The sequence below is a fragment of the Danio aesculapii genome, chromosome 12, assembly GCF_903798145.1.
Source record: "Danio aesculapii chromosome 12, fDanAes4.1, whole genome shotgun sequence".
Taxonomy (NCBI): domain Eukaryota; kingdom Metazoa; phylum Chordata; class Actinopteri; order Cypriniformes; family Danionidae; genus Danio; species Danio aesculapii.
Genome location: NC_079446.1, coordinates 38,732,121 through 38,748,501, shown reverse-complemented (window position 1 = coordinate 38,748,501; position 16,381 = coordinate 38,732,121). Strand labels below are relative to the sequence as shown.

The 16,381-nt window shown below is 34.1% G+C and overlaps 1 protein-coding gene across 1 annotated transcript in view; it reads left to right on the top strand.

Moving 5' to 3' along the window:
* The first annotated feature begins 13,188 nt into the window (after nucleotides 1-13,188).
* Nucleotides 13,189-16,381, top strand: part of LOC130238327 (peripheral myelin protein 22-like) — a 22,298-nt gene continuing 19,105 nt past the window's right edge. Inside the window, exons 1-3 of the mRNA XM_056469317.1 lie at nucleotides 13,189-13,335; nucleotides 13,847-13,941; nucleotides 14,105-14,192. Of these exons, the coding sequence (XP_056325292.1) occupies nucleotides 13,864-13,941; nucleotides 14,105-14,192 (166 nt within the window). The 5' untranslated portion in view covers nucleotides 13,189-13,335; nucleotides 13,847-13,863. The remainder of the gene's footprint in view (nucleotides 13,336-13,846; nucleotides 13,942-14,104; nucleotides 14,193-16,381) is intronic.

The following is a 16,381-nucleotide window of genomic DNA, read 5'->3' as shown; positions in this document are numbered from 1 at the left end:
AAAACTATATACAATCACTCATTTATTTGGTCAGAAAGACCTTTTTTTTGTCATATCTTAAACTTGAAACCATAGTAACAGTGGCGCCAGTCTATATGACATAATAGAATACATTTCAGGCATATCCAATAATAATGAGCTCAGGGTTGACTGAGTGCGGGGCTGAACTAAGGATGTATTCTGTGAGAGGAAATAGTTCTCATTCTACAACAATTCAGCTGTACAGATACAATGAAAAAAAGGAGAGAGAAAGTGAAGGACGAAGTTGTCCTTGAAACCACAAAATGATTAGCTGCTGCCTGGCATTCGTAGCACAAAACAGGAAATCTGAAGTAGACAAGATATGCTGAGCCAACTGTTCTGTTCAGCGGCAGTTAAAACCACAACACAACGGCTAGAAGGGGAATCCTTGCCATTCATGATTGATTGTGTGACCTCAAACGTCTTCATTCACGATGTGAGGGTTGCACAAGATTATCAGCCCTTTAACATTCACACACAGTTCTATCAACTATAACTAACATCACATGCACGACAGAAAAAATATTTAAAAAAAAAAGGAAGGAACATAATAAACATACTTTTTACAGGCCTTCTATAGGTACACACCTACACTGTAAAAAAATCTAATTAACAGTTTTGGTATTTTGTAATTGACAAGTGTTTTCCAGTTATTTACGATTGTGAATTGATGTTGAATATTCAACTCTACCGTTTAACAAAGAGAATTTTATTGACGGCCATTTTAGTAGCTTGAAATAAATAACATAAGAAATAATATAAAGAGAAATAAGTCTGTAAAATAAACTGCCAGTATATTTTATGTTATTTTACAGACTTATTTCTCTTTATATTATTCAAAATATAAATTTAATTATAATTTATTATATTCTTATATATATAATTTATTATATTCAAAAACCTTGTAATAAACTGCCAGTATATTTTATGTTATTACAAGGTTTTTTGTTACAATAATATACACAACCCAAGCCCCCTCCCCCACACTCAGAGTTTCAGCTTCTTTTCCTTCTGGTCACAGGTTTTTAGTATCAAGTTGTAGAACTAAACGATACAAAAATAGTTTTCATACAGCAGCCCTTAGACATTTTCATAAGGCCTAGACTAAAGCCAGAGGTATTTCTGTGACTTGTCTATATTTTTAAATTTTATGGATTGTTTTAAAACATCTTATTTGGGGGTGGACACACCTGAAGTGATTATTTAATCTTTATTGTTTTTTTTTTGGTTTAATGTCTTATGTCTATTTGTTGTTGTCACTATGCAAGTTTTTTGTGTGGCACTGTTATGAAATAAGGATTTGACTGCAAACAAATCTACCTTCTGGTATAAAGTAAAGTAACCTAACCTAACCCAGACAATATATCACTTTAAACTAATAAAATTGTTAATAAAGTCACTTTTTAAAAACTTTTAAGGTTTAAAGTTGCTGGAAGAAAGATCAAGGTCCCATAATGCAATTAAACAGCATAAATAAACAGGGAAATATACAAAATAAAATAAAAACATGAATCACAAAATATGGAAAACTGCTAATTTAGGTATATTTTTAGAGTTGAAGACTTTCTCCAGAAGAACAAATAATATAGGAAATAATATGAAAATTCCTTACAGATATTTGGGAAATATTTGTAAAAATAAAACAAAATAAAATAAAATGTAAAAAACAAATAAAATGAAGGCTAACAATTTTCACTTCAACTATATCTATACACACAAATGTTCACATAATAAGCAGTATTGCCTCTTGAGTGTCTAAACTGATTGGTTCAAAGATCCAGTGTCTCTAAACCCTGCCGTTCTTACTGTGATTGGTCTGATGGCCAACCAGTCTATTGTGATTGGTCTACCACCAAACATCCATTACTACACTAAAAAAAAAAAAAAAAAAAATTGGAGTTTGTTCAAACTACTTATTTAAAATGAGCCACAACAACAAAAGTATTGAGGGTTTTTTGGGGACAACCTAATTGTTTTATGTTTCGTCTGCTTAAATTTGTAAAAATTAATAAGTTACCTTAATTTTCATGTTGTTTCAACACAAATCGATTGTGTGCAACCCAGCAATTTTTACAGTTTATATCTAAATTTCAGCTATTCCTCAATTGTAAACATTGTGATGCGAACAGTAACAATGCCATGGAATTAGCCATACCAATTCTAGCCCAAGTCCTTATTTAAATATTAAATATCAATATCGTTGACCTTAAAAAATAGGTACTTACATCAATGTACTTAATGTGTTCATTGTATTGTACAACACTTTGGGGCTATTGAGGTTGAATACAGGTAAGGTCAGAGACAAGTTTAGTGGTATGGGTAGGTTAAGGTTGAGTAAAGGCTTAAGGAAGGGGTCAACAGTGTATTTCTAAATGTAATTACAGATGTATTACATGCAGATAAATGTAACAATATAAGTTTAATGTAAAAACGTGTGTATATAATAAGTGCATTGTACCACAATGATAAATAGAAATTTTTGGAATGTCTGAAGGCTCCATTTGATTGATCAGTTGACCATCATATAGACAGCCCAGTTGACAATGAAAGGAAGCTTCAGTTGTAGACAAAGTCTCTCTCATGATCTCTGTCTCCTGACTGAACTTCATGCTGTGGAATGATTCAAGAGTCCAGTCTCTGCTTCTTATACATCGGCTGGCGTTCTATTTTATGGCTTCATCTCCAGGGAAACGACAGGAAGTGTGAGACACAACATCGGAATGGGAACTAAGTGAGATCAAGAGGACGAAACGGCAAATAGACGAATAAAAAGTCTATATGCTTGTGTCAGGAGTGTGTATAATATTGTACACAGTCTCTGTGCTGTGTGTGCGTGAGCTTTAGCACTCATTATGAAAACATGATGACAGGTCTGAATGAGTATAATAGCAGGCAAACATCTGTGCAGTCCTTGAAAAGACCTTTTATTGACTCTCATCCCTCGAGTGATAAAAGGGTCGACTGTTTTTATTCCCACAGACAGTCTGTTTTTTTACGGCCTTTACTGTATGCACACTTTTAAAAGAACCTTTAACATCCAAAGAAACTTTACATTTCACAAAAGGTTATTTTAAGGGGAAAAGGTTCTTCCGATAATTTGTTTTCATGCTATGAGAAATAAGTGTGAACATGGACCACAAAACCCAGTCTTATAGACCCCTTTCCCTTTTCCGGTTTCACTCCACGCAGTGTATCGTTACGTCCCGCCTACACAGAATCCCCATAAAGAACTCACCCAGTCAGCTGTATATTTACTACAGAAATAGTTAGACTGTGACTATGACTGTTTCTGTTGTCTGCATTCAAGGTGAGACATCTAAAAAACTTACAGATTAGCCAGATTTCAGCTTGAACCAAGAAAATGGACTTTAAACAGAGTCTATTGCTTTGTGTTGCTGTCTTTACTGCAGAGGAAGTTGGTATGGCCTTGTCTGTATTTGTCAAATAAAGATTTCAGATGTTTACATGGGTCCTGCACATTTTTTTAATGTCAGAATGGTTTTTATTATTATTTTTTTGTTGTCCTGAAGAAAAAAAAATAAATAAAATGTGGGTGTTTTGCTGTGGTTGTATACAGTGGACAGCTGATTCACAAACATATTCATATTATCCACATTCTACTGCTCAGTTCTTTGACATTTTTCCTAAACAGGTTTTGTATTCATGAACATAAAACATTTGTCTATTTAATATTGAATTAATTAAATAGAATATAAATGTGGTATGTGACTCTTAATAAAAAAAAATCATTAAAAAAATTTGCAATTGCAAAAATAACACTGATAAGACTGCATTAAATTCAGTATTATTAGATTATGAATTTATTTGTAGCATTATTAATTAAAAGGTAGTACTTATATCAAACTAAATCCACCCAAAAGGTGGCGGTAGGACATAACTAATTCATTCAAATGGAGAAACTGAACAAAACATTAATAGATCAGTAAATAATAAATTATGAATCTGGTTGCATTTATAGACATACTTACCGGGTAATATAAGAAGATTTAGTAAAGAATTGTAGTCATGCTGGAACATTTACATCTTTTTTTTTTTTTTTTTTTTAAGAGTCCATAACCTTGCACCATGCTCACACTTAGCATGTTTTGCTCATTTGTAGTATATTTGGACTTTAATTTGTCCAATTGTAACCATCAAGGGCTTGTTCAGGATTACAAAAATTGTTCACTGAAATCTTTAGGAATCCTGAAATGGTTCTTACAACATCACTTTAAAATCTTTCTTTTAATGCGTTTTTGCACTGATGGCTCCATGAAGAACAGTAAACATTCATACAATTTTTCCATTCCACAAAGACTCATATTTAGAATGTTAAATCTAACAAAAAGTGCTTAGGGTGCTCTTTGGATAAGGGATTCATCAGAATAAACAGCAAAAATTAGTCCCAGGCAGTCAAAAAATGTGGGGAAAAATCTTAAAAGCCTTTATTGACATGGCTATTCCTTAAAACTTCACCTACGCATTTCGGATTTCACCAGGGTAACAGAGATCATGTGCGTCTGGAGTTTCTTTTAAACACTATGGTCTCATGATTAGTTGACCTTGTGTTCAATATACTACTCCAGTACCAATTATATATTCTATGTTTAGAATGTTCTTCACACTAACTCACTTAGAAAATACTATTTTGCCCTTTATTTTTTTAAGTGTTATTTATTTGTTCATGATAATAATTCTGTGTTAGATCCTCAACAGTGTAACGTTCACCACCAACTCAATGTAAAGTTGGTAACCCCTGATGAGTCTCCTGATATTTAATGCAATACCAATTTCACCAACTAATTAAACCCACCGACACATCACAATAGATAAGCTTTCTGAGGTAACCCTGTCATTAAAATGTTTTTGTTTTTCCCTGTGGTTAAAAATAAGATGTGGGTAGATTACTTATGAAATGTGCTGTGTTTTTTTTTTTTTTTGATAAATCCTATAATGAGTGTTTGTCTCAAGTCTCCATGGTGCACTGACAAGAGGAGAGAAAAAAATATTCTTTGGAAACAAAGGGTCTGCCAGATATGAGAACGTGTCTCATATGAAAGGGTAAAGCATTAGTCATATTATTAAAATGTTAAAGGGACAGTGCACCCAAAACTCTGTCTTCATTACACACCATTCACTTGTACTTGACTTTCCTTCTTCTGTGAACACAAAGATGAAAAAAGCCGAAAACCTGTAACCATTGACTTTTTTTTCTACTCTAGATATCAGTGGTTACCAGTTTATAACGTTCTTCAAAATATATTCTTTTTTTTCAACAGAAAAAAGAAAAATTATTGAAGGATAGAATCACTTATGGGAATAGTAACATTTACAATTTTGGGAGAACTGTCCCTTTAAGAGATAATCTAAGCAGAAAGTCATGCAGTATAAATTTATGAAATTAAATTTTTTAATGGATTAGTTCACCCAAAAATGGCAATTCTGCCATCATTTACCCTCAGGTTATTTTAATCTTAATCAACCCTGTATATTTAGCTAAACACAGAAAGATATTTGGAATAATACGTGTAACCAAACCGATCTTGCCACCTATTTACTCCCAGTACTTGCTTTTCCAGCTATAGCAGTAAATATAGGAGGCCAGATCATTTGGTTACGAACATTTTTCTTCACTTCATCTTTATTTGTGTGAAGCAGAACAAAGAATTGTATACAGGATTGAAACTATACAGAGGGTGAAAACATGATGGCCGAATTTTCATTGTTGAATGAATTATCCCTTTAAAAAATGTAAATTAATATTATAATTTTCAACATTACACTCAAAAAAAAAGAAAAAAAAAACTTTTTTGCTGCATGTTGATATTAATCATTTAAAATGAGCTGAATTAACACAATTCTTGATTTTTTGGGGGGGACAACTTGATTGTTTTATGTTTAATCCACTTAATTAATTTAACTTAATCGATTTGTGTTGGGACAATATTTTTTATAGTGAACAAGTGATAAGTGACATCATATATATATTACCCATACTTATGTATTCAACTACATGAACATTTACTATATAGTGCAAATACTACTAATGATAATATTAATAAATAATAATACATAAAAATAATTTGTAAAAATCATATCAAATGCATATATGATTACTTCTGGAAGTGGAAAAAAGTGGACAGATTCCATTTACATCTATATTTAGTGTACACTTGTGATCACGTTAATGATAATTCATCTTAATACCAGGCTCATGATGCTTCTGGGCCCTTGTTATGGCTCAGGCCAGCGAACTGGAGCAAAATCCCTTTAACACATGACCTGTCATGATTTACTTTTTCATTTGTCTTTCTTTTCCAACCCAAGCTATTCCAGGGCATGACAAGTATCTGTAAACTGTAATAAATGATCGAGCCCATCAGACACCAAAAAAAGTGTCCTTGAGTTTGTATACTATGTGTACATGGAGAAAGCCAAGCAGTTTTTATCACAGACACATGCTGTCTCTGGTCTCTATGTCTTAGGATTTAGAGTCAAGGAGTCAAAATCACTTTACAAACCCAAACACACCTGAAAGGAGGATAAATCTCCTTAAATGTGGGCACACACAAACACTTAACCCACATAGTCACCCCAAAACACAACACCCCTGCACTTAAGTCTGGCCTTGTCCCATAGTGACTCACGAATATAAATCACACACTCCTAATGGCTGTAGAGTGTAACATTAGAACATGGTCAGGTGGTTGGTGTATGCGTGTGTGTCGTTCAGCTCTTTGAGACATGGATTGCATATTTCTACAAGACTTTTTCAAACAATGGCAAATATGGGACTGCATGAAAAAAAAAACTACTAAGATCCATTAGCAGTTACTATTTCTGTATATACTGTAGACATATGGCATACATCTGGTATATTCATTCATTTATTCATTCATTTTCCTTTGGCTTATGAACTGCCAACTATTCTGGCATATGTTTTACGCAGTGGATGCCCTTCCAGCCGCAACCCAGTACTGGGAAACACCCATACACTCTCATTCACAGACATACACTACGGCCAATTTAGTTTATTCAATTCATCTATAGCGCATGTCTTTGGACTGTGGGGGAAACCGGGGCACCGGGAGGAAACCCACGCCAACACGGAGAGAACATGTAAACTTCACACAGAAATGTCAACTGGTCCAGCCGGGACTTGAACCAAGGAGCTTCTTGCTGTAAGGGGCCCCTTCTGGTATATTTCAGTGCAAATTCAGCATTTTTAGTGACTGGAGATTGGGATTTAGGGGAAAATGTCAGTGATGGTTGAAAGCCAAAATAACTCAAATGAGTGCAGCTTTGTTCACTTAATGGAAATGCATAATCAAAGCGTGTGTCTGCTTTAATATTGCAGACTTGAAAGTCTGGCAGACAGAGAATAAAGGCCATTAAAGGAAATAAGTGACCTGTCAAAGTCAGGCTGATGGTATTTGATCAAAATCCCTCGTTTTGTCTTACAATTATTCAATTTGCCAGTTTTTATGCTTTTAGTTTTGTATGGTTAGACAACAGACTGCAATGGAATGAAAATGTAATTAAATATTTAAATAATAATCATTATGTACTGCAATTTAATTATTAATACTTGAGTTTTGCCTATAAATTTGAATGTGTCTGCCATTTCAAAATAGCAGCTTTCATGCAGAAAAATAAAGTAAAATAATTATTGAAATAATAATCATTATGCACTGTAAATAATTATTAATACTTCAGAAATTATTAATACTATAAAATTGAATGTGTCCATTTTAAAATAGCAGCTAAAATAAAATAAATAAACAAATAAATAAGTAAATGCGGTTCATTCTGCTGTGGCAACCTCTGTTAAATCATGTACTAGGCTATAAAATAAAATAAAATAAAATAAAATATTAAATAAATAAATTGATTAATCAATTAAAATAAAATAAAATAGGTTCATTTTACAGTGGCAACCTCTGATAAATCATGGACTAGGCTATAAAATAATAATAAAATAAAATAAATAAAATAAATAAAATAAAATAAAATAAAATAAAATAAAATAAAATAAAATAAAATAAAATAAAATAAAATTAAATAATAATAAATAAATAAAATTTGAATTAAAATATATAAAATAAAATAAATGCACAATGATTTGTAAAATAAGAAATAATAGAAATCCAGTATTTGGAAACTCAATGTCCAATATTACTGCTGTATTACATGCAATTTACAAAAAAAAAAAAAGAAAAAAGAAAATATTCCATATTTTTAGAGCTGCAAAGCCAAGAACCCATGATTGGACTCATAAATGTCCCATAAAGTTTTTTAAAAAGAGCAGTTAAACATCTCAGCTGTCCTCTCCGATTGAGCAAAGCAAAGTCAAATATAATGGAGGACACAAGGCCCCATTTACACTCATGTCAAGCTTGCATTCCCCATGTTATCTCCAGTTTGTGTAACTGGAACGCCAGAACATTCCATAGTACCACAGGGATTATTGCTCCTTGCTTGAGTCAATGGCTGATAAGCAAGAACAACAAGCCACTGTCACGCTGCTGTGTGGACTCTCACAGATATGCAACAACGCAGCGTGTTGAATCAGTCAAGTTCATATCTTCATATTCCATAGCCTGAACTTACTGAACAATCAATCTCTGCATATAAAATCCATACATTTCATCTATTTACATGTCCTATATATATGTACTGTATGTATGGGTGAATAAGAGAGGAAAGGAAACTCAGAGTGTGTTCACTCTTGACAGCTTTGTTTTGAATGAGCAAGACACAGTAGGTCTACTTTTGAATGGGTTCTTCTGGTGGGGTTTGGCTCAAATATGAAACAACATGTATTAAACACATTGAAACAAACCAAAAACCGAAGATGAGAATGTAAGATAGAGAGAAACTGAAGAGTACATGGTTATGTACATCATACAGTTGCATTGTCATCCGTTACAGGTCAGTAGGAATGCATTTTAAATATTCCTTAATAAACTCCTTTACATTTCTTTTTATTTTTTTTATTCTGTTTATTTATTGTTTTTATATTATTATTTATTTTATTTTATTTATTTGTAGTTTTTATATTATTTTATTTATATATTAATTTTAATTTTAATTTAATTGAATGTAATTTATTAATTTATTTTTTTATTATTTTTTATTTAATACATTTTTTATTTTCTTTTTTTTTCTTTTTTTTGTTTTTTTCTTTTAATTTTAATTTAACTTAATTTGTTTCTTATTTTATTTTATTTTATTTTAAGATATGTGAAAATAGTTCCCAGTGGACTAGGACCAAAAACATGATGAATCCTATTGATGATGAATATTTACTGCACTTAATTATTGATGTTGAAATGTTAACCACAATTAAACAAAGTGACTTCAATTGTTTAAACAATATATTGTAATGTAAATAATACATGGAATTAAATTAATGTACCGGCAGCTCATTTCCCTGTTTTTCTACTGTAAATTACTCTATATGACCAATCCAAACAATACATATAGTTTCAAACCACTAAAAAATGTCAGTAAAAGTTTTTAACAGCAGAGAGAGAACAAGGTCCCATAAAGCAAATATACAAAAAAAAAAAAAACTCATAAGCTAATGTGACATCTATAGTACTCTCAAAAGTATACTAAAAGTGGACCAAGTCTCTTACTTAGTATACTTACAAGTATACTACTAGTACATAGACGTTGATAAGAGAAGTATACTTAAATATACTTCAACATTAAGTATACTTAATTAAATTAGTTTGAAGAATACTTCTTGTTTGCAGCAAACACATTAAATGTTTACAGTTTCTGTACCGTAATTTACTGTCTTAGGCAAATCCAAACAATACATAGTTTCAAACAACTAACGAAGGTCAGTAAAAGTGACAGGTAAACTTTTCAACATCAGAAAATAAAGCAAAAATACACAAGACCCTCAAAACTAAATGTTACATCTATAGTACTGTCAAAAGCATACTTTTATATACTAAAAGTTGGTCAATTTATTTCCAAGAGATTTTGAATTATTCACAACTATACTACTAGTTCATATACAGTTAAAGTCAGAATTATTAGCCCCCCTGTTTATTTTCCCCCCAATTTCTGTTTAACTGAGAGATTTTTTCAACACATTTCTAAATATAATAGTTTTAATAACTCATCTCTAGTAACTGATTTATTTTATCTTTGCCATGATGACAGTAAATAATGTTTTACTAGATATTTTTCAAGACACTTCTATTCAGGTTAAAGTGACATTTAAAGGCTTAACTAGGTTAATTAGGTTAACTAGGCAGGTTAGGGTAATTAGGCAAGTTAATGTATAATAATGATTTGTTCTGTAGACTTTCGAAAACAAAATTAGCTTAAAGGGGTTAATAATTTTGAATGTTGGGGTGAAATGTTTTTTTTTTATTAAATTAAAAAATATTTTCAGACATACTGTGAAAATGTCCTTGCTCTGTTAAACATCATTTGGCAAATGTTTAAAAAGAAAAAAAAAAAGAATCAAAGGGAGGCTAATAATTCTGACTTCAACTGTGTATGCTAATAAGTATACTTAAAATACACTTCAAGAGTTCACACTTAGCTGATAATCAATAAAGCGTTTTTGGCATGCTGTCCCGGGAGAGAGCCCTGAGCTCGTAATATCCTCGAGCCTGGGGCTCCCTCCCTGTTAGAAGGGCGAGAGAGGAGTTCGAGCTCAGGTAGGTCTCGAGAACTCCCCTGCTTGTTGCCGCGTGAGAAGTGTAAACTAGGGTTGTTTTTGGTGATAATTTGGTTTAATCTATTGCTATGGTATATGTTTTTGGACGGTGGGAGGAAACCGGGGGACCCGGGGGAAACCCACGCGAACACGGGGAGAACATGTAAACTCCGCACAGAAACACCAACCAGCCCGATAGGAGGTTGGATCAGCGGTGTTCTTGCTGTGAGGCAACAGTGCTAGCCACTGGGCCACCGTGTCGCCCTATCGGAAAAAAGAGGGAGGAAGTAGGGGTGGAAGGAGGGGGAAGCTTCAAGACGAAGATAAGTGGAGTGAAAAACTCTGGTTATTTATAATGCTTCCGTAATCATCTAATGGGTCACATTACGGAGCTAATGAGGAGCCAGCCGTGTTGATCATAAGCACGTGATCCTCTCGAAATTAGTTTATAAATAAACCACACTTCAACATTACTTAAGTATACTTGAACTTGAAGCATATTTCTTGTTTGCAATGAACACACTAAATGTTTACAGCATGTAAATTCTAGTTAAATATTATGCAAAGCAAGCCGTGACATCGTTCAAATGCAATCAATGACACGAAGAGCCTCAGACAACACACTTGAACCCCTGATAAGACTGAAGTAGAATTCATAACCCATTCTGGATTTAAACCTTCAACATTTTAATTTATAATTTAGCTATGCAAACTTCCAAAATCAATACAGAAGCCAAAATTATGAATAATTGGATCTATTTAAAAAAAATAAGGCAAGTATTAGAAATCATTTTAGTAGTCTTTTGTTATTGGCTTATTATCGGCACGCTATGAACTACCTCTGATATCAGGAGGAGCACTCAACACTCTTTCAGTGTTTTCCAGCCCTCCTTTTTTTTTATTGACTTCCTATTTGCCGACTGATGAGATGGAGAAAGGAAGGGAGGGGAATCTCTTGTAGAGGAATTCGGCACATTCCTGGAGGCCTCCCAAAGGCCTGATCATTGGCATCGCATACACACACACACACACACAGGGTATCAGGGAGAACTGAGAGTGACCATTTCACCAGTTTGTGTCACTCGCTCTCATAGCAACCACCAAAGAAAAGGAACATAGCGTAACTTCCCAGTGAGCCACTTAAAAGCATGATGACTCTCTGTTTGTTTATTTGAACATCTGAAAAGAGTGTATACAGTAGTGAGAGGGGATACGTATTCCTTTATGAGGAACTGCTACAAACAATCCAGAGTACAAAGTCAAAGTGCTGTAATTATGTTATGATCATGCGTTTGGAGTTTAACCATAACTGTGAAGAGGGATAAAGATATTATTCCGCTTTAAAGTGATACAGTCACGATGGAAAGTCAGATTTTTCTGTCTTAGTTTTTTTTGTTTTTGCACTGCATAAAAATAACCGAAAGATCTTATGCTTTCAGACGTGCTTACAATTATTTTCAGACAACACAAAAGCAGTGCTCAGAGTATATAAATCTATATTTGGTTAGCACATTCGCCTCACAGCAAGAAGGTCGCTGGTTTGAGCCTTGGTTGGGTCAGATGGTATTTCTGTGTGGAGTTTGCATGTTCTCCCCGTGTTGGCGTGGGTTTCCTCCGGGTGCTCCGGTTTCCCCCACAAGTCCAAAGACATGCGCTATAGGTGAATTGGGTAGGCTAAATCGCCCGTAGTGTATGTATGTATGTGAATGAGTGTGTATGAATTCCCAGTGATGGGTTGCAGCTGGAAAGCCATCCACTGCCTAAAGCATATGCTGGATAAGTTAGCAGTTCATTCCGCTGTGGCGACCCCAGATCAATAAAGGGACTAAGCCGAAAAGAAAATGAATGAATTATTATTATTAGTATTATCATCATTATTATTATATCATATTCTATTTAGTGGCATATTAACATGACTTAATTATACATTATTATATTAATATGAATCAATTAATTATTAATATGATTTATTATTATTATTATTATTATTATTATTAATAATAATAACAACAACACAACAAGCATAATAGTAATTATTATTTTTACTATTATTATATAGTTATATACACATTATATCATGGTTTATTTAAACAAATCGTAATAATATTATTAATAATAATAATAATAATAATAATAATTATTATTATTATTATTATTATTTTCATTAACCACCATTATAAGTAGAAAATATTTTAGTTGGTCAAACTATATATAGCAGAATAGCAGACAAACCCTTACTTTCCAAGAAGTACCCGGCTAACAAACTTACTAGCACGCTTGTGTCTGTGTGTGTATATTTTTTTCATTCACGCCGGTCTCCATGAGAACCAAACACAGCTCTGGTTGAGTTTGTATGACTCAGTGGCCGGTGGTTTTCCTGCGCTCAGTGCGCGCTCTGGATATGTTCGGAACAGCTCTGTCACAGAGGCGCGCCCTGACGTAGCCACGAAGAAAAAAAGGGCGTAGCACTTCCATAATGAGCCTCTTTAAAGCTGCTGCTCCGTACAGCACATTAATCTAGTCGCAGGGATTTGGACTTTGGAAATACGCAGTATTGTTGACACGAGTCGCGCGCCTGCATTTCGGCGATTTCATCCAATTTTTGTGGACTTACTTTCGCTTTGCTCGCAGTAAGTTGGATTTATATTGCAGTGCAAAAGTACGTTGCGTGTTTATGAGTGTAAAAAAGTTCGGAGTGATCCTGAGAGGAGGGTAAATCTTGCATACAGGATAAAATAAGCCACATTGATGCCTTGAATCTGTTTTGCGCGTAAATTGATGAAGGACCGTTTACCGTTTATTAACGTACAGTTGTTCATAATAACTCATAAATATACCTTAGAGAGTTTTGATGGTTTAGACAAGAAGTTTATTTTAAAAGACAGCATGCGCATCAATCAGCTTTTGACCTTATGTTTTAAACGATATTATATTATATTATAACATATTATATTATATTATATTATATTATATTATATTATATTATATTATAAAATCAAACTTTGATTAGCTACACAAAAAAAAATACTATGTATTGATGTTTTAACTTAAAATAATCTATTTTCAAGAGCATCAACATAGTAAAGGCCTATATTATAACTTATAACTCGTCATTAATGTACTTTATCGATGTTTGTACAGAACCATAAGGAAACATCATGCTGCTGCTCTTATTGGGAATCGTTGTTTTGCATGTGGCAGCACTGGTTCTGCTCCTCGTATCCACTATAGTCAGTGTAAGTATAACTTTTATACTATTCCTCTATCATCTATCTATCTTGTTAAAATGTAAATATATATGATAGCCAACCTTTTAAATAAGATTCTATAAATTAAACTATAAACAGCTGAAGGAAAATATTGTGGATAGTTGCTAATAAATGTTGCATCCTTCAACAGGCATGGGTGGTGAACTCCACCAGCAGTTCAGACCTCTGGCAGAACTGCACCACAGCCGCTGAGACATGTGACACTGCCAACACTGGAGGTAGGACCCTAAAGTTAGAAAGAATGAGTGCCTTGCAACAAGGAGTTAAAAGACAACCTTGGGTTTGATCCTGGCATAACTGTCAAAGCCCCTGTTTACCACACTTTCTGGTGGGTGTGCCCACTGTGTTTTGCCCTTTACACTGCCATCTAGGGGTGAGAATGCACATGTGCAGTTTCAACCCACAACAGAGCCCTCTTCAACATCAGCTCATGCAGACTGTATAAATAGTCTGGTTGCCGGCTCTGAGCTCGGGCCCCTTGTTTGGGAGTGGAGTGCTGGGTTGCAAAGAGGTTTGAGAAACATATGGGGTGGGGCAGAGGTAGAGCATTCGAGCAGCGAAGATTTGGGCTGATCTGTGTGATGGCGCAGCATCAGATCGCTGCAGAGAGAACATGGCGTGATTAGAGTCACACCCACGGATCAAAATGCCAGCGATGGGATTGTTAACAATACAAGAATGAATAGAGATCGAAAGAGAGAGTTTTACGAAAGGTTGTTCTTTTGGCCTGAATGCTTTCATGAAGAACATTTAACATCCATGGAGGCTTTTGTGGAAAGTGGAAAAGGGTATTTTAGATAAATATATAAATATAAATATTTTTTAAAATGGTTCTTTGGATTTCTCTGGTGTAATTTCCTGATGCCTTTTGTTTTTAAAGGGATAGTTCATGCAAAAATCAAAATTACCCAAATATTTATTCTTCCTTTTGTGATCTTAAAATCTTTATGGGTTTCTTTTCTTGTTTGATCACAAAAGAAGATATTTTGAAGAAAGCTGGTTGTTGGAGTACTTATGTATTAGCAAAAAAAAAAGCCAGGCTCGAGCATTTTTCAAAATATCTTCTTTTGTGTTCAACAAAAAAAAAGAATCTCAGATCAGTTTTGAAGTGGTGGATGAATAAATGATGGTGGAATTTTAATTTTAGGGTGAACTATCCCCTTAAGAGTGTGTCTCGCATGTAAATATAACATTTATTTGCACACTGATATGCTTCTAAAAAGCTATATTAAGCACTGTATATTCTCAGTCAGATCGCTGTTCCATTATTGGCTGTTCTTAAAGGATGAGGTGATGATGTCATAGTTTTAGATCGGTAAACGCCCCTCAGTGCACTTTGGTAATGAGGCGGGACCAGAATGCGTTGCTGTGTTATTTCATAGCTCACAGTCAGTTGGCGTAGCACCCATAATGTGCTGTGTTTGTTTAGGGCGTGGTGTGAGGGAGGGCACATAGGGCTTTTTTGTCCTGCTCTCCTCACGTGTCGCTGCTATGCTGCTGGAAAAAATGCAGTTTTTCTTTAAAAGTTTCCAGTTGCTTCTTAATGAGATTTGTTTTTTATGGTCTTCTAAGCTGTAGAGTTTTTCAGTGGTGCATGTAATGAACAGATTTGGCTACAGATGGCATTTACGTGTACACAAATGCATTGTGTTCTCTATTGCAAAAATGCGTTGAAGGGATAGTTCACCCAAAAATGAAAATTCAGCTTATTCACCCTCTGCTTATTGCATTCATTTTCTTTTCGGTTTAGGCCCTTTAGTAATCAGGGGTCGCCACAGCATATGTTTTACACACCGGATGACCTTCCAGCTGCAACCCAACACTGGGAAACACCCATACGGCCTCATTCACACAAATACACTATGACCAATTTAGCTTATTTAGTTCACCTATAGCGCATGTCTGTGAACTGTAGGGGAAACCAGAGCACCCGGAGGAAACCCACGCAAACATGGGGAGAACATGCAAACTCCACACAGAAATGCCAACTGACCTAGCCGGGGTTCAAACCAGTGACCTTCTTGCTGTGAGGCAATCGTGCTACCCACTGTGATGCCCCTGCTTGTTACAACAATCGACAATTTTCCTTTCTGTTGCATAAAAAACAAAATAGTTTGAAGAGTGTTGGAAACTGATTTTGACATCCATAGTAGGATGTCAAAATATGTTGAAAGTCAAGTTTAAAAGTAAGTGTTAAACAATGTAAATGGGAACATTAAGTAACAGATCAGAAACTATTATAGGGTGTATAAATCTAGTTAATTAAGAAGTAAAAAAAAAAAACATTCTAATATTAATATACACTCACTGGCCACTTTATTAGGTACACCTTACTAGTACCTGGTTGGACCCACTTTTGCCTTCAGAACTGCCTTAATCCTTCATGGCATTCAACAAGGTACTGGAA